Raw genomic sequence first — 18,667 nt, forward strand, 5'->3', positions numbered from 1 at the left:
GTTTTATCCTACTATCCAAAACTATTTATGGATTTTATAACAAGCTTTAATATAGTTCTTGGACCTGATTGCAAAGGACAAGGTGGTAAGCTGCATTTCAGCAGTCATTTTAAATAGCAATGAATGTAAAGGGTAATAGAAACATTGAAAGTGAATGTTCTATTTCTGTTTTATTTATGAGAAACCATAATTGAAAACAAGTCATTATAGTACTTACACTTCTTAAGAAATAAAATTTGCTACCCTAAAGCACACCAGTATCTAAATAGCCTTAAACAGCAGCCAGAATTGTCATTGACCAAAACCAGAAAAACCCCCCGGGATGACAGATTCTTAGGTATCATTTGTTTGTTTACACCTTGACAGCTATCTGTTGAAAAGTGTGTCTAATTCAGACATTTTGTAAAAATTGTAGGTCCAGGAGAAGCTGATATATGCAAAGTTTGGGTCCTGTTCACCTCTCCTTTTATCCTTTTTCTGTCATCCTGGGCCCCACTTACTTATCCAACTGATGTAGAAGAAACTCATCAGGTGAATTAGTCCTTATTGTAATATTAGTGGCCTAAAAGGATGTTATCCTGCTTCACACATGTGGTTCAACAATACCCATATGAATCCTAATATCCTTGTTTTAAAATTCAGTGTAGCAACATGATTTCCTTATAAAGAAGAAAAGAAAAAAATTAAGAAACCTCACATTGTATCTTTAAAATTCCATGAATGCAAGACTGTGATATAAAGCTAATTTTGTACTTGTAGCTTATTTTAGTTCAGTGAGCAGAACTTCTGAACATTTGTGTAAAAGTTTGTTCACAATTCTGGGATATTCCTAATAAGAAAGTATTTTCTAGAAAGAAGCTTTTAATTTGGTGTAGGCGTTCTTTGGTGTTAGAATTTGAATACTTGGATTTCATTCTAAATTTGTGGTTTTAGCAGCACTTAAAAATCTTTTCCTCTGATTCTTACTTCTGTTAATATTACTTGCCTTGAGATTTTACTATGTTTTTGTTCTAAGAACCAATTCACCAACTTTGTTAAGATGAATGTATTCTGGATTCTACCTAAATAACTATTTACTGATACTTATATTAGTGTAGTCAGACATTTTAAAGTTTTGAAAGGGTATTTTCTGTGCAGGGATGTTATTTACATTGTAAAAATTGTCGTCCAACCATAATATCTATATGAAAAATGAGATTACTTCAGTAACTTTTTTAAAATGACATATAGGAATAGCTGACATAGTTAGTATATCAGTCTGTCAGTAAAACAAATACTTGTTCAGGTTTGGAAAACACTAAGGGTCCCTTTTGTGCATTAGGCTTAACATTGTATGGTAATAGTTTTTTCTTTTTAAAGTAAGTTTGGGAAATCTTTCCATGGGAATTGTGGTATAAAAGTTGTGGAGAAAGTTGTATTATTTATATTCCTTTCTAACCCTAAATTTCTTCTAGAAATGTGTCATATTACCTTTTTATTGAAGTTTGCACTTTTTGGATCAAGTTGGACTTGACTTACATAAATGGTCACTTTATGAAACCCTCAGGATTTTTTTAATGTAATCTTTTTCTTTAAGCTTTTTAATAATTCCTTTTTTTCCAGAAACTTTTTTGTTTTTTATCATCATAATGTGGATGCTTGCTATCTTAGAATAAAGCTTTGCTAATCCAGATCATTTTGGCAAGTGTTTATTTAGCATGAGTTGTGTGAAGTCCTGGGTTGAGCCAGCCTGGGAGACAGAGCCTATAACTGATGTGGCTCCAGTGAGGCAAAAGTGTCTTCTGCTCAGATAGGGGTGTTGTAAGTTATCTAGGGATTTGCCTGCTATAGAAGTGATTGAAAATGCAGAAAAATGAAGTCAAGGAAAATAATTATAGGACTACTATTCAGCATTTAATTTCTTTTGAAAAGGAAGGAAGGAATACATGAGTATGAATGCTTAGGTTATTCCTAATGCTTTTATTTTATGTATGCATATATATATAAATGGAGTCTACTTTTTAAATGAGTTTTTTTTTTAATTTATGCAATCTTTTTCACTTTTAAGGTAAGTTTTTTTTCAGGTAAATATTTTATTATTTTTGAGGTACAAAAAGTATTTGAGGTATTAATATTTAAGGAGAGCATTGTCACATTTCACATATATTTATAATGAAGTATTTCCTCTAACCAAGCTACTCTATCACTTCATGTATCTAACTTCAGGTAAACAATAATTTTCTGTATAAGTATATCCCAAATCTTGATACATGTTTATAACAGAAGTGTAAGCTAAGTTCTTAAAAGATAATAATGTTGGCCATAAGAAGCTTTTTTCCATCTCATTCAGTCTATCACTGTTGGCACCTTTTATTGAAATTGTTTTTTGTTTTCATTGCTGTTTCTCATATCTGATGGTTAATCTTGCTTGTTAGTTTGACTGGATTAAGAAAAAGAAAAAAAAAGGCTAGCTCTTCCCAAGCTGGCACTCCTCAAGGACAAGTCCATGTTCAGCTCAAGTACCAAGATTGTGAAGCCCAATGGCGAGAAGCCAGACTAGTTCAAGTTGGGCATCTCCCAGGCGCTGCTTGAGCTGGAGATGAACTCAGAACTCGAGGCCAGCTGTGGGAGTTCAACATTACTTCAGCCAAGGAAATGGTCGCAAAGCTATCAAAATTTTTTGTTCCAGTTCCTCAACTTAAGTCTTTCCAGAAAACCCAAAACTGACTAGTATGTGAACTAGAGGAAAAGTTCATTGGGAAGCATGTGGTCTTTACTACCCAGAGGGGAATTCTGCCGAAGCCAACTTGAAAAAACCATAGAAAAAAATAAAAGTAAGCAAAAGCATCCAAGAATCCTCGCTCTGACAGCTGTGCATGATGGCATCCTTGAGGACTTGGTCTTCCCAAGTGAAACTGGGGGCAAGAAGATCCGTGTCAAACTGGATGGTAGCTGGCTCATAAAGGTTCATTTGGACAAAGCACAGCAGAACAACGTGGAACACAAGGTTGAAACATTTTCTGGTGTCTTTAAGAAGCTTACTGCCAGAATGTTAATTTTGAATTCCCAGAGTTTCAGTTGTAAGCAAAATAACTAAATAAAGTATAATTCATAGTAAACAAAAAAGAAAAAAATAAGCCTAGAAGATTAGTAAAGCACATCTCTGAGTATGTCTATGAGGACATTTCCAGAGACACAAGAGCTCTGACCTAATGAATATGTTAATCCTTTGATGGATTCCTAATATGATGGCATTATTGGGAGTTGGTAAATGGTAGAAGGTGGGGACTAGTTGGAGGAAGTGGGTTTACTAGGGGCATGCCTTGGGTTGTATTGTGCCTTGATACCTTCTCCTATGCTCTTTCTCTGCTTCCCAGCCGCCATAATGTGAACTGCTCTGTTTGCCCATGCCCTCCCTGCCATGATGGATTGAAACCTCTAAAATCATGAGCTAACTAAATCTTTCCTCCCTTAAGTTCTTTCTGTCAGGTATGTAGTCACAGCTAAGACAAAAGTAATCAATACATCATGTTTGCCCCTTAAACATAGTGATTCCTTTAAGCTAATTGATATCAGCTATCGATGACTATTTATTTACATAAAATTTACATAGCTAACTGTGGTTTCACTTCTGTACTGATGAGTGCTTCAGATATGGGTAGGATAACTGAGGGACTGAAGTTTTCTCCCAGGTGCTGAGGATCGGTTTCAGAGTCTCTCCCCTGGACATGCTCTCTACCACTGAGCTACATCTACAACTTTGAATTAAAATTGTTTTATTTAAAATTAACTGTGTTACAAGGCTGTTTGACTTATGGTGGTCAATAAACAAAAAGAAAGAGGAAGGGGCTGGGATCCTCATTTCCCCTAAGGGCATGCCCCCAATAGCCTAATTTCCTATCACCAGGCCCTCTCTACTGAATGTCCCCACCATGGACTGGGGACCAAGTCTTTAACACATGGGTCTTTTAGGGCCACTCCAGATCCACACTAAAGCATTAACTTCAAATTGCTGTAGTCCCAGGTGGCTAGTTGCTCCTGGGCTAGACAGTGATTGCAGTGCAGTCCAAGTGTAATAGTAGCTAAAACTTAATGCAGCGCCTGCTAAGAGTCTGTTTATGTAGTCCTCATCAACCCTATGAAGTTTATGCTGTAACCTCCTATTTATTGATGAAAAAAATGAAGTCCAGAAAATTAAATGAGCTATGTAAAGTCACATACATAGTAAGTGGCAGAGCTATATTATATGCAGAAGTCTGGTGTCAAAGTTGTGCTAACAACAAACTTATTTAAAACAAGTCCTTGCCATGTGTGGTTTTGGTATGTACAAATTCAGTGACCACAGTTCAATTAAGTAACATCCACCCCGCAGAGCATGGGTCAGATTTCAGTGTATTCACCATAACTGAGTAAAGCATAAACTTGGAGCTCACTGCATAAAATAACAACACAAGATGATTGGGGACTGACTGCTTTTTTTTTTTTCAGATCTATTGGCGTGTGGTCACTGTGCCTCTGTTACCATTTCACACATAGACAGGGTATGAGTTGTGCAGCCTCTTTGTCTCCCATTGATCAACCCACATGATCTATAAAGATGAAAATGCATCAAAACCCAGAAAGAAACAGGAGGTGAAATTCAAACCTAGCATAGATGGAACAAGAAATAGTGACAGTAGATGGGGGCCTGCTGCTGTCATGACTAGATATGGTGGAAGATATGTTGGTGAAGAAAAGGAGATGGCCTAAAGGAAGTGACATGTAAGGCATCCTCAGAGACCTTCATATGATTGAAAGGGCAAAAGAAAATGTTGGAAGCTGATTCGCACTTAGAAAGAATATCATAATTTGTCAAAGCATAGGAAAGATGTTTGATACATACTGTAAATTTTAAGACAAAACAAAGCAGGAATTCTTGGTAAATTCTGAAGAGAAATAAAACTTTAATTTTCAGTGTTTCTAATATTTTAAGTTGTAGTGTACTAAATAATTGGTTTTACTATTTTAAAAAATTTTAAAGTTTACTATTTTAAAAATTTTCCTATTTATTTATAACAAATGGTGAGTTTTTATGTTTCCACAAAAGTTTTTAGATATCCTTAACTCCTTAATTCCTCCTAACAAATTCACCATCAGTCAAAATGCATTTGTTATACCTACCCTGCCCAGCATTCTAGCTTAGCAACACAGTACACTGCAGCGTCACTTGTGTACCTGCATGATGGTGGGGTTACAGGTCGCTGCAGCTTCCTGCTACTGTTAAGCATCTTGAGAGAGGCCTGGATCTCCTCTGAGTAGCCTGGGAAAAGATCCATATTTAAAATTTGAAGTATGGTTTCTACAAATTGCATATCACTTTTGTATCACGGTAAAATGGAAAACTCATAAAGGGAAGCCCGTTGTAAGTTAGGGACTACCTGCAATTTTCGCATTGATTATTAATATCTCCTGGCTTGGGTTTCAGTTTGTAGTCATTGTCATGGTCTCCCAACTGTGCCTAACTAGGTCTTTCAGTACTGTACTGTGCTGCTTCTCTGGATAGAATGAATACTAGTTATTGATTCACAGGTTGATTTTTAGTCCTTTCTCTGTAAGTATTTATTGAACATGTTTGTATGTATCCCAGGATATAAAGATAAAACTTTTGGTTTACTTCTAAGAGTTTATAACTTCTTGGAAAATGCAGAGACAAAACAAGTGATTATGGTGTGATACGAACTCTGTGGTAATACATTTTCTTCTGTGATAATACTGGGGCTATATCTGGGGCACACAAGGGGTACATATTGAAAAGGGAGGGTCTGGGGGTGTTGCTCAATAGTAAGTGGTTACTGAGTAAAAATGAGGCTCTGGATTCCAAACCCAGCACTGCCAAAATGAAAAAACAAACAACCCCCACCCTGCCCCAAGAAAAAAAAAGTAGAATGGAGAGAATATCAAGATGGTCATGGTGTGTTATAAGGAGCACAGAAAGTAACCAGAAAAGCAGAGATTGGTAGATGGGTTTTTGCAGCTGAGGTGTGTGTCCTTGTAGTCTGAGGGAGAAGGCAGTGACCTCAGAGAGTAGATGGGAGGCACTGCAGGAAGCAGAATCTACAGTGGGCAGCATGTCAAGGCTGTGAGGGAGACAGGGCACAGGGCCTGTTTTTGACAAGATTTCCATGCCTTATTGTGGAACTTTTCTTCCTGAAGACTAATGTCCAGCAGTGAAAGAATTTAGTAGTGCAGGACTTTGCCATCTATGTGGAGAGTATGTAAGAAAGAGCTCAGAAGAGGCAGGTGACAGAGAGGATAGCAGTAATGTAAAGGTGCTGTGGTGAGGACTCCTAGCCAAAACAGGCAGGGGAGAAATGTTAAGGGGATGATAATGGCAGTATTTGGTCATTGGTTGGATGTCCTAGATTTCTGGTCTAAAATGGAGGAAGGAGGAGCAGGTTTAAAATATGAGGAGAAGAATAGAGAGGGAAAAAGTTCCATTCAGATTGTAACATAATCTGAGATTCCTGAGGGTTATAGCCGTAAGTATCTTTCTGGCTCTACTACTTCCTCATTGTGTCACATTGGGCAAGTAGAATAACCTCTGTGTGTCAGTTGCTTTCACTCTGAAATGAGGATAAAAATAGTGCCTAAGAGGGACATAAGCAAGGGTAAAGGAATTCCTAAATGTTTTAGAATAACACCTAGCATACAGCCAGTATTCATTATATTAGTTGGCATTTCTATACACTTTAAGTGAAAATGTTTTTAAAGATTAGTCTTAAGCTCATAGAGATCTTGAGATACAGATTTGGGAATCAACAGCACAGAGATTGTACTTGAAATAACAAAATCAAGTGATTTAATTTAAGGACTGTGTATAAAATTAATAAGATCGAGGATTTAAAGTACTAAGTATCAGTACGAGTCAAGTCTATGAAAAAGGATCTGACCTCTACCAAATGACTGATTGGTAAATATCTAACATTCAAAAAGAAAAAAAAAAAAAGAAAATGAACCCTAATTTTCACGTTTCCCAAACTTGATTTGAAAAAGAAGTTGGCTCTTGAGAGCAAAGGCACCAACTTCAGTTCTCATCCCCAAGGTTCTAGCTCTGCGTACTTTATGTAGAGCTGTAGGATTCCACTGTCAGGCGTGGTATTGTAAAAAAGCATTAAATACTGTTTATGCAATAGCATAGCAGCCTAGAATCTTAATAATTTCCTAGAATCTTAAAATTGAGGCACACACAGCAAGTTGTTAGGTTTCCTTCTCTCTCTGTTTTTTCCTTTACTACTAGATACTGAACTCAGGGCCTTGTACATGCTGAATAAGCATTCTACCACTTGAACCACACGTCCAGCCCTTTCATTTTATTTTGTTGTTGAGACAGGCTCTCGCTAACTTTGCCCAGGCTGGTCTGGAACTCTTGATCCTCAGGCTTTTACCTTCCAGCCCCAAGTGGCCGACAATAGGGGTGTATTCCCCCATGCCTGGCTTATTAGGTCTCTTTCAGGTCCTGATTTTGCTGAGTGGGTATGCATTTTAGAGTTACATTAATCTTCCAGGGACCCTAATGTTTTATTTTCTGATCGCATGCAGCTTTCCTCTTCCTGGATAAACTATGTTGTGGCGGGGGTACTCCCTCTTCTGTCCCTGGCCCTGCAGTTCCCAGATGCACAGGATGCAGAAAAAAATCACTTCTGTGATCCACTGTCTCACATGTCAGTACCAAGAAAGGAACCAATGCTGTCACTTTGAAACAAGATAGCATAGTGTCCACTTTAAATAAATATGCCACAAATTGGAAGACACCATCAGGACTAGATATTCTAGATGACATAAGTTCCTGGGACAATTAAAGGTTTTCTGTGTTAAGGACAGATCAGTGAGCAGGTCTGATTGTGGTGGGTTAGCATGTAGTGTGAAAGTAACTTTTCTTCCTGTGCTACGCTGGGGGACATTTTACTATTGTATGGGCCCAACCACCATGGTGGTAATTGGATGGCAGCTGGTGGCAGCAGTGTTGCTATGAGTAAGTTCCCAGGGCCCATGTATAACTAAGACAGTGATAGTCACTGTCTACATTAAGTGGTGTGGAGGCCGTTTAGGCTGTTCCCTGGTGAGAGGAAGGACTGTGTTTCAGGTCTAGAGTCAAGATTTGTTCTGCAGCTTATAAGGCTAACGGTTCTCAAGATCATTGAATTCAGTTTGATTTGTTCTGTGGTCATATGCTGGATGTCAGACCCCTGCCAGCAGCCTGAAAATTGAGTATTCTTGGTGTGTGAAAGTGGCATGAGATATGTGTGGACTAGTGCAGGTGGGGACTTTTGTTGGGTGAATTTGTGATGCTCTTTGATGGTCTTATCTGTGCTATCAGCCCCTTGTGGGAAGTGTCCTTTCCCTGTAGCAGTTTTGTTTCCTTATTCATAGCAAAAGATACAGTGCAGCTTGTGAGCTGTGGGTGATTTTTATCCGCTGTGCAAATCCTGGTTTCACTGCTCTCATGTGTTTTATTAAGTGGTGTATCAACTAGTTATCAGAGTTATGAACTACAATTTCATTGTGAATGCAACAAAATTCACAAGAGAATAATAACTTATTGACTGATGTTATTTACATAATTTCTCAGTATTGCATAAATTAAAATTCTACATATATAAAACATATTTCTGTATAATTTGTTATAATTTTATAGTTTGCAATTTTGCCTATAAATTATTCTCTATAAAAGGCTTATGTTTTGCTTAACTGTGAGTGGAGTTTCTTCCTATAATTGTTTTCATACATTTTAGAATAGGTAAAATTATTAGCTGATAATGTTTTATTACTTTGGAAACAAGATGAGAAAAAATGAATTTTGAATTCATACTACTTGCTCTGAATTCTTTCATTGCAAAACAAAACAAAATAGAAAGATGATTTAACACCCAAACATGGCATATAAGTGATCAACCTTTTAAACAGATTCGGTTTCATTTACATCTTTTCATTTATGAAGCCTCAACTCTTGAAGTTTATATTTTTTAAATGATAAATACTTTAAAATAATTTTCCTTGGAGAGAGGAAGCTTTGACTATACTCAGATTTCAAATATTCACTTAGCCTCCATTACATGGTGTGGTGGCAAGAGGAATATATTTTCTTTATCTTTTTATAGAAATGTAGTGTTCTACATTAAGTAGCATATGGTGAGAATAGCTATCTTGACCAAACAAAGTTTTTATATCAGGCCTTTAAAATTTCAACAGAATTTAAACATTATTTAGATAAAACAATCATGTTACAAAGACGACTTTTAACACGATCAGGCCACCCACAGTGTGGACCAGCGGATGTGGCATGCAAGCAAGCCACCCAGGGAGACTGAGGTAATTTTTTCATCTTTGCTTAAAGTATAGTCACTAGACCAGATAATGTAGAAACTTTTTACAAGCAGCGATCAAACAGCCACAAACAGTTTATTCTTTCTCTCCCCTTTCCTTGTAGCTAATTAAAAATAATTCCCAAGTTGCAAAATTTAAACTATTTTTCTACATAGCATATTTTGCTTTAGATAAAGCAGCTCTTTCATTACAGTGATCCATATAATTTGAAGTCTTTGAGAAAACATTTATGAAATACCCTTTTCATGTATAATTTTATAAAAATTTGCAGATTTGAGAAATATGGTGCTGTGTTAAAGTTTATCATTTTAAATTGTTTTTGTAATTTGCTGTGCCTTCTGTGTACAGTGATATTTCTATGAAGGAATAGGATTAATTTTAAAATATGTCTTTTGAACAACTTTTCTGAAAACTGGTTTTCTTATTTTGTTTACTACCCATCTATAGATATTGAATCTGTTTAACTTAACTAGTGTACATGTGTATTACCCCCTTATTGTCTGAAGTAATGAAATAACCAAGGGCTCATAATTGCTATAAAATTTAGGATACTACCTAAAATTTACATAGGTTCATGTTGGAGAATTTATTTGGGCATGGTAAGTATGTTGTTTTAAATTGGATACTGTTCCTAACATATGAAAAGACTTAGCAGGCAAAATGGAAATTTTACTTTAGCAGACTTTTATAGATCTCCAATATAGCTAAATTGAAAAAAAAAAAAAAAACTAGTGTATTGAATTTTAATGTAAGACCATAACAGCAGTCTGATAGTTTATTTCTTGTTCTCAATTACACATTTAAAATCAGCTTTTTCTAAGTTTCTTTTTCTCCTTTTAAAATAGGAGCAAGTAATACTGCTGACGCATTGTTTCAAGAAGTGTTAGGTAGAAAGGACAAGGCAGATTCCACTAGAAATGCACTCAACGTACTTCAGCGATTTAAGTTTCTCTTCAACCTTCCTCTAAATATTGAAAGGAATATTCAAAAGGTAGAGTACATATTTACATACATACAGTGATAGGTGTCATAAATTTTAAAGATTTGTTAAGATGTTTTCTATCCTAAGCAAATACTTTCCTTGTGCTTTACTGACAGTCTCTGAAATGTTTCTTATTTTAAAGGGTGATTATGATGTGGTTATTAATGATTATGAAAAGGCCAAGTCACTCTTTGGGAAAACGGAGGTGCAAGTTTTCAAGAAATGTAAGATTTGTTTATTACTTTTAGATCTTCTATTTTCCTTTTACAGGAAGCATGTCAAATGTATTCTGAAAGAAATGTTATGTGCACTTTGGATGTTTTTTTATATGACCCTCTCTTTAAAATGTAAAACAATGACTTTAAAAGTAACATTGTGGGTCTTCTTACTGAGGTGTAGTAAAAATTAGCAACCTTGACTGTAGGTTAATCTTGGACATTCTTTGCTGTTTGTTAACCACGATGTTATTAAAAGAAATCTTTCTTACCATAAAGAAGTAATGTCAGTCTTTTATGGACATGGGAACTTGCGTTGCAATCTTCCCTTTTCAGAAAGATCAATATATTTGTGGATTCAACCTTACTTTAAAGCAAATCCAATACCTTTTAAAATTAATTCTAATACAGGAGTTACAGAAAATATAAAAAGTTTAAAATGCCTCGTAGCTAAAACCTTATCAAGTAGGAAAAAAGTCACAGGGCTTTTTAAATTAAAAAATGAACTCCATAAGGAAGCAGACAACGTAATTTACTTCTTTACCGTGGTGAAATTTACATGCAGTGAAATGCAAAGACCTTCCATGTTACAGGTCAGTGAATTCTGACAAATGCACACCCTGTACATACTTGAGATGATCTGTTTTGATCAATTCACAAAGGTTCCTTGTTGCCTCTTCTCAGCTAAAAAAACAACCACTATCCTGCTTTCTAAAATTTGATTTTAAATTTCAATTCTGTAAATCTTACACCCCACCCCCCTAATAGATTATGCTGAAGTAGAGACACGAATTGAAGCTTTACGAGAACTGCTTCTGGATAAATTGCTTGAGACTCCATCGACCTTGCACGACCAAAAACGTTATATAAGGTACAGTTTCTACAAGAATTTAATGAACTGTATATATGTGTGTGGTATTGGGTTTATCCTGTAACTCTTAAAGCTAATTTGAGGGAAATTAGGAGACTGATGAATTGGTGAAAGGGAAGACAAATAGCAGAAATTTAGGGGTATCTAGTATAGGACATCAAAATCCTTCTGAATTGGGACTAGTTATAGATTTCTTTTTAAAGGCAAGAAAACCTGCCATTTTGGCCGAAGGAAAAGCAACATCATTGCTCAGTCACCTCTTCTTCCCACTGCCCAGTGGGCCAGCTAACCTTATGGGGAGGTGAACACTCTGTGAGGGCCATGGGCCATGAGGTAGGGGTTCCTGTGTGGACAAAAGGCAGAGTACTGTTCCACAATGGGAGGGAATTTCATGTATGGGGAAAATTCTGCAATGTTTTTTCCTTGAATATTCAATTTACAAGCCTATATTGACCAGTAAAAGAGAAATAAAGTTACTAAGTGGGAATATTTTTTTAAATTAGCAGTAATATTAAGGGATGTACATCACAGGGTATGAATTGAATGTCTTGGAAGGAAGCAGCATCTCACAGTAGGGGTAGGTCTTCACTTCAGTTTCTTTGCCTGTAGAATGGGCATGACAACACAGCCCAATGCAAAGATAGGAATGCATTTAAGGACTTCACACAGAACCTGGCTCATAATCAGTAGTCAATCAATTTTTTATATATGGAGTTTATACCAGGGTTTGGAGACAAAACCTAAATCATAAGCTTTTTGTATCTATTAAAAGTATTAACTTTATTTTCAGCCGTTATTTTCCACATTTAATGACTTCCCTTTAATTAGGGAAGTTTATTGCATATTCAGTAATAAAATGATAGTTCACCATAGATATTTGCATTTGGCTATGGTCACCAAGTGACCTTTGGAAATGGGCTGCAGGCACGGAAGAGGGTATGGCCTGAAAGCTGCCATGTGTATAGTTGTAGAACAGAGGGCTCACAACTCAGACCTTGTCCTGGTGAAGGAACCACTGGAGCAGGAGTCACTGTCCCTGGCAGTACGCTGATGCTGCCCAGGAGGAAGGTGGGCAGGGGTTTTGGCAGTGGTACCAGAGAGCAGTGCAGCTGATTGTTGTGCTGCTGCAGAACACAGGCTGTGTGCCCAGCCTGGGCTGGGTGATTCTGTTTCCTCTCTAGTGATGGGGCACTTGCACTGTGTTCTTTACACAGGCCAAAAAACCAAAGCTTGCCTGGGAAGAACCAAAGCTTGTCTGGTTTCAAAGCCTACCCTTGCTTTTCTTTGGCTGCCTCCATAATGAAAGGATGTACCTGGGGACTTTCCTGACTTACAGAATTACAGAAGTTTAAAGCACAAACAAACTCCACAGTAGTTACACCACTGCTTTATTTTCCACATATAAAGGAGCAGAGTTCCAGGAGGGTGGAGTGTCTGGTGCAGAACCATGCTGGCAAGCAGCAGGTGTCTCTATCTCTGCTCTCTGTATTCCATTCCTCTGCCTCACTGGTTGCACTTTAGTGATTTACTTACTTGCTCATTCATTATATTAAATTTGCCTACATCAGTACTTGCAATTTTGCTGGGTGTAAAGTTCTTTCTGAGTGGAACATCACCTGTATGAATAACAAATGTGCAATATGTATGTCTAAGTTATTTCATTGGGTAACAAGAGATGATGGTGTCAAAAGAGATGCCTTTAAATGGCCTGTTTCACAGCTTTTTGTCCTGCAGTTTTAAAAGGAAAACAACAATGTCAATAATAGCTTACTTATTTTTTAATCATTACTTTATTTCTGATGCTTTGAGAAGAGACTGAAATTCAAATACCCTCTAAAAATTACATAGTTAGCCTTTAATGAGCAGAAAAACAAGAACAGAACCACGTCAAGTATTTGTTATACGAAAAATCTATGGTGATTAGGTCCGAGGTGGGGATGGAGATAACTTTATCATCAATGGAAGTACAGCCATTTTTGTGTCTTTTGAGATTCACGCTGCGCACTGTATGGCTGAAGATCAGATTCCTCGTGCGTTGCCCGACTCACATGTATTATTTTACCCGACTATAGAGTTCCTCCTTGCTCTAGTCCTGGTGTTGGTAAGGAACACTGTAGCTTTTTCAAGATGCAGGGCTCCACTTAATCCTCCTACAACAATGGGGTTTTGTTCCTGGAAATTGGTAAAAATCATTCAGAGTATGACTGAAAACTCCAATTCTTAAATTCTAAAACAGTGAGCCTATGTCCATCATAATTAACATTCTTTACCTCATTTTTTTCCTAAGTCTTTTAAAAAAGTGTTCTCTAGTATCCTGTTTTAAAAGAAAGCAATATCATGTGTTACATTCTAAACAGAAATTTATGTAATGAAACTACTAATTTTTTAGGCTTCATTCTAAAAGTAAAGAAGTTTATTGGAAGAGCCTAGAACAACAAGCTGTTGTTCTGTAGAACTGACACATTCTCTAGAATTTCTGAGAACTTTACCTTTTATGAAATGCTTCCAAACTCCTTTAATTTAACACCCAGAAATAAGACAATAGGGAGGTTATTATTAAATTTTTCAAGGACATAGTTAATAATGTATTAGAGAGACTCGTAATTTGAAAGAATCAAGCTTATTGATTTCTCTTGCCCAAAGCACCCTCATAACAACCAGCTACACTCCTATATTTAAATATCAAATATTCTCTAAAAGATTATTCCTATATTTTGCTACTAACACCAAATCTGAGGGTTATGTGAGTGAAAGTGTTAGGGGAGAGATTTGCTGACGTATTTGGAGATAAAGCAGGCGTATTTAGGAAGATTGTTGAAACAAATTAGCACCAGCAAGAAAGAATAGAAAAGCACATATTCTTTGGGAAGGAAAGCCAGCAGGTACTATTTGCTGTATTTATGTTCCAGATATAGAAGAAGAAAGCCTGGTGTGAGAGGAAGAGGTAAATGGATTTTAAAACTTTGGAGTGTATTCCTCATACCAGGCCAAATATACTGTGTTAGACTGGTCTTCTGTTAGGATGGTAGTCTCAGAAATGAGGAGTCTTAGATGATTTCTTAACATGAGTGAAATCCTTCCTTCTAAGTGACTTGTTTTTTCCTCATTGCACAGACACTGCCTGCTTGTAACCTGTGACAGTCAGGGAGAAGGAGAAAGGCAGGCAGGCATGCCATGCAGAGGGAGCCATGCTGTTCAGTGGCCCTTCTGCAGGTGATCAGGGTCCTACCATCCTCAGAAACAGGGCCTTCCTATTAGTTTGTGGAGTTCAGGGTCAGTGCAGATCGCTGCGTCTCAAGATTTTATTTGCTGCTAACTTATTATAAAAATGGATTTGTTCTTCTCTAATTAACTGTCAATTGAGATGTCTGAGTAATGACTACCCACTACTGAAGAAATGTGGGAGGGAGCATCAGGCATGCCCCTGAGTAATTAAGATTTGGCTAAGGTCACAGCTTGCAACCATTAATAAACATTTACCATCGACCACAGATTTTAACCTCAAGACGAAAGAGTTTATGGTTACGAATAACTTTAAGACAATAAATTCAGGAGTTATAAAGGAGAATGATGGAGGGGTGAATTTAACTAAGATATATTGTAAGCACTTTTGTAAATGTCACAATGTACCCCCAGTACAACAATAATGTCACAATAAAAAAATTTTAAAAAGACAATGAATTCATTTGAATATGCTTTTGGAGTTGACTTAATTGAATTTAAGTTGTTACATGTACTTACTTTATGAGGGCCAAGGGCCAAATCTTTAATATTTGGCAGAAAAATTTCAACTGAAATATGTTTAAATTATCTATATGAGTTTGGGCATTTTATGTACAAAGAAGATTTTAAAGATTTTATGAATGATTTAAAAGCTAAGAAAATATCCATTTATACTATATCTTCTAGAGAAATATGTTCTCAATCACAAATTAGCTTAGACTTTAAGTGCACTCCATCAAATCTCTTCATGTTGAGAGCACTTCAGCTGCTGGGTATTTAGCTTGTTGCAGAGAACAATGTCACACTGCCATCTAGTGGCCCAGTTTCATACCAGAAAGGAATTAAAAAAAACAAAGCAAAAAACCCTTCTGACTTCTGACTATGTGGAAATACTGAGAACTAGGTAAAGATATAAATAGTATCACCAAATCAGTAGGATCATTTTGTCTTTGTGAAGTTGTCCTTGTCTTTTTAGTTGTCTCTTATGCAAAAATCTAGATTTGCAAAACTACAGTTTTTTTGTTTACTATCGTTAAGAAAAGAGATTTGAATATATTTCTTTAGAACTAAGCATTAAAGACTAATATTGGCAAGTGCTTTGCTAATTGATAAAATTTTAGTCCTTTTTTGAAAAATGGTAGGGATTTTAACAAATGCTAGCTTTTCCTTTTGCTCTCATTTGTAACAGAAGAGGTCTTGGACTTGCTTTTTCAGGTATCTGTCTGACCTTCATGCACCTGGTGACCCTGCTTGGCAGTGTATTGGAGCCCAGCACAAGTGGATCCTTCAGCTCATGCACAGTTGCAAAGAAGGCTATGTGAAGGACCTGAAAGGCAAGGATTTCTGTTCTGATTTGTATTCCACCTTTTCTTGTCACTTTAATACACTTTGGGAATGCTCCCGATTTTCTTGGTATCTGTACCTGTCTTCTTTGTTCTTTTTGGTCCCTGCCCCACTCTAAAGAATATTATATCTAAGAGTAGGTGACAGAGAGAAGGGAGATAACTCTTTTGATGTGTCTATTTTTATGGGTGACTAGCTAGCATTGTTGACAAAGGTTTATCTTAAGGATTGGTTACATTTCATAGGAGCAGCATGATGCTAGGCATTATATTAGGACTTGGTAAACGTTGGTCCCAGTCATTGTTTGTCTTTTCCAGGCAAGCACTAAGTGTTAGACAGACAGTGATAACTAAAACAGACTCAGGCGCGGCCTCATGGAGTTACTGTCAGAGGAAGGGAAAACTGTTAAATATGTGACTAGCCAAATAAAAAGTTGAGACAAGTGATAAAAGAGAGTAACAGTATTCTGAAGGGGAGTAGCTGAGGAAAATGTTTTGATGGCTGGTTTGGGAAACAGTCTCAGGAAGGCTCCATAGTAGCTGAGAACCAGAAGTAGTTTACCAGGGAGACTCCAGCCTAGGAAAGGGCACCACCTGTGGAAAGACCCTGAGAAAAAAATTAAAACTATATTTGCATGCAGGTTTACTGACTTTTATAATCCTGTCATTCAACAAATACTGAATGTTTTGAATGCCTACTGTACTCTAAACACTGTTAGTGTTTAGCACAATACTCAAGAGCCTCACTCCATGCCAGCTCACAGTATAGTGCAGGAGAAGGCAGGTACAGTGTGCCACTTTCTAAGACTGGAGAAGTTCTCAGTGTCATGGTGGCACTTAGGAACAGAATCTGACAGGGTTTTGCGATCAGGGAAGTATTCCAATATCCGAAGGAAGCGGCACCTGGTTTGAGATTTGAAGGATGTCTGTGTTGACCAGTTGAAAGAGAGGAGAAAAGATGCCATTCCAGGAGTACAGGGCTTCCTGCCAGAGAAGGCTGCCAGTTGTGAGTCTGGAATGCCTCTGAGAATGTGATGGTTGAGGGAGTTGAGGCTATAGTTAGGATCCTCCAGATAACAGATGTCATCAGTAACTGTTTTGAGGGGTTCAGACCTCATCCAGAGGGCAGTGATGTCCCGTCCTGCAGGACACATCAGCGTGGGTAGCGAACCTAGAAGGGGAAGAATGAAGGGACAAGAGACACGAAGGAGACAGCAAGACAGGAGTTCTGATCAAGCTGCAAAATTTTATTGTTCACACAGGGGTATTTATGTGCTGCGGGAGTGAGGGGTACGACGAGGTGCAGGCTGGTTGGCTGGTTCTACTATAGGACTTCTGATAGGGTGCACGTTCGCGCCGGCGGCAAGGTAAACTCCCGGAAGGGAAGCAGGGACGGCGCCATCTTGTGCTGGAGGTGGAGAAGTTGGGACAAACAACCGTGGGCAAGGTCAAGACAGAATGGCTCACAAAGGGAGCCTTGTCTCCGACATTTCCCCCTTATTCTTATACAAACATGACCAGAATATGTCGGCTTATTGAGAGGGGATGACAGAGGCCCAGTTCCTCAGGGTGGAGATCATTTTGCTTTGTAAGCAAGCGTCCTTGCTAAGTTCTCAAGAGAATCTCCTCGGCATGTTTTTTGAGGAGGCGGATTTTTTAGGAGCATGCCAACCGCCATGCACCAGGGCATGTCATACAGAGGTCTTGGGTCTGGGGATCCTAGGATCCACCCTCCTGCAGTCTTACCTGCACCCTCGTTTAGAAAAGCCTTTATGATCACTATCCCTGGGTGCTGCCTCCCCCAAGCAGAGGGGCCCAGTGGAGGAGGGCCCAATGGGTGATGAGTGGTCAAGAATGTTATATAAGAAGAGGGGGTGGCAGAGAGAAAATTTGGAAACCCAGATGGAGCATTTAGCGAGTTCTTATTGAAAGGAGGGTCTCAGGAGCACGGTCTTCCATATCCAGATGATGATAATGGACCTGTATAGGCTTAGAGGCTAAGGTGTTAATTTGTTCTTTAATGAATTGTATCAGCCTGTTTATAATGCAGGGCCCTATGATCACAATTAAAAGTAGACCTAGCAAGGGGCCTAATAGTGGAAGAAGGTAGGGTAGAATTCCATTAAGTCCAGTCCAGAGGGGGTTTTCAAATAGCTTCCTTCGTCTCTTTTCTAAATCTTCTTGAAGCTGTTTAATTTTGGTGCGTACTATGCCTGATTTATTGGCATAAAAGCAGCATCTTTCCCCTAAGGCCAAGCAGATACCTCCCTGGTTGGCTGTTAGCAGGTCTAAGCCTCGCCTGTTCTGAAGGACTACTTCTGCCAGGGAGTCTATTTGGTCCTGTAAATCCTTAATGGTTCCAGATAGAGTTTGTACATCATTTATAAGTTGTTGAGATAGGCGACGGTAAGAGTGTATAGCCGTGCCTAAGCCAGCTGTACCTGTGCCTATAGCTGCTATTATTCCAAGGCTGGCAAGGAGCGGCAAGGCTTGTATTGCCCGTTTATGTCTTTTAATTAAGGTGTCTAAGCTAGGAATGGGCAAAGGTTCATCTCCTGAAATAACAGTAATGTCTGGGAGTAATAAGGCAACAACACAGCCACCAGTCCAATTTGCTGGAAGCCTGGGGAAGGCTGAGTTTCCTCCACACAAAAAAACTGTACCGTTGGGGGGACAAAGAACTGGGGTGGGT

The 18,667-nt window shown here is 37.9% G+C and overlaps 1 protein-coding gene and 1 pseudogene across 3 annotated transcripts in view; both read left to right on the forward strand.

The window, feature by feature from the left end:
• Exoc2 (exocyst complex component 2) overlaps positions 1-18,667 on the forward strand; it is a 210,392-nt gene that overhangs the window by 71,932 nt on the left and 119,793 nt on the right. For all 3 annotated transcript variants that reach the window (XM_074082998.1, XM_074083000.1, XM_074082999.1), the window contains 4 exons: positions 10,188-10,333; positions 10,467-10,548; positions 11,308-11,410; positions 15,848-15,966. In XM_074082998.1, the coding sequence (XP_073939099.1) occupies positions 10,188-10,333; positions 10,467-10,548; positions 11,308-11,410; positions 15,848-15,966 (450 nt within the window). The remainder of the gene's footprint in view (positions 1-10,187; positions 10,334-10,466; positions 10,549-11,307; positions 11,411-15,847; positions 15,967-18,667) is intronic.
• LOC141425712 (small ribosomal subunit protein eS7-like) lies at positions 3-10,152 on the forward strand (annotated as a pseudogene).

This window comes from Castor canadensis, chromosome 8 (assembly GCF_047511655.1).
Source record: "Castor canadensis chromosome 8, mCasCan1.hap1v2, whole genome shotgun sequence".
NCBI classification, from domain to species: domain Eukaryota; kingdom Metazoa; phylum Chordata; class Mammalia; order Rodentia; family Castoridae; genus Castor; species Castor canadensis.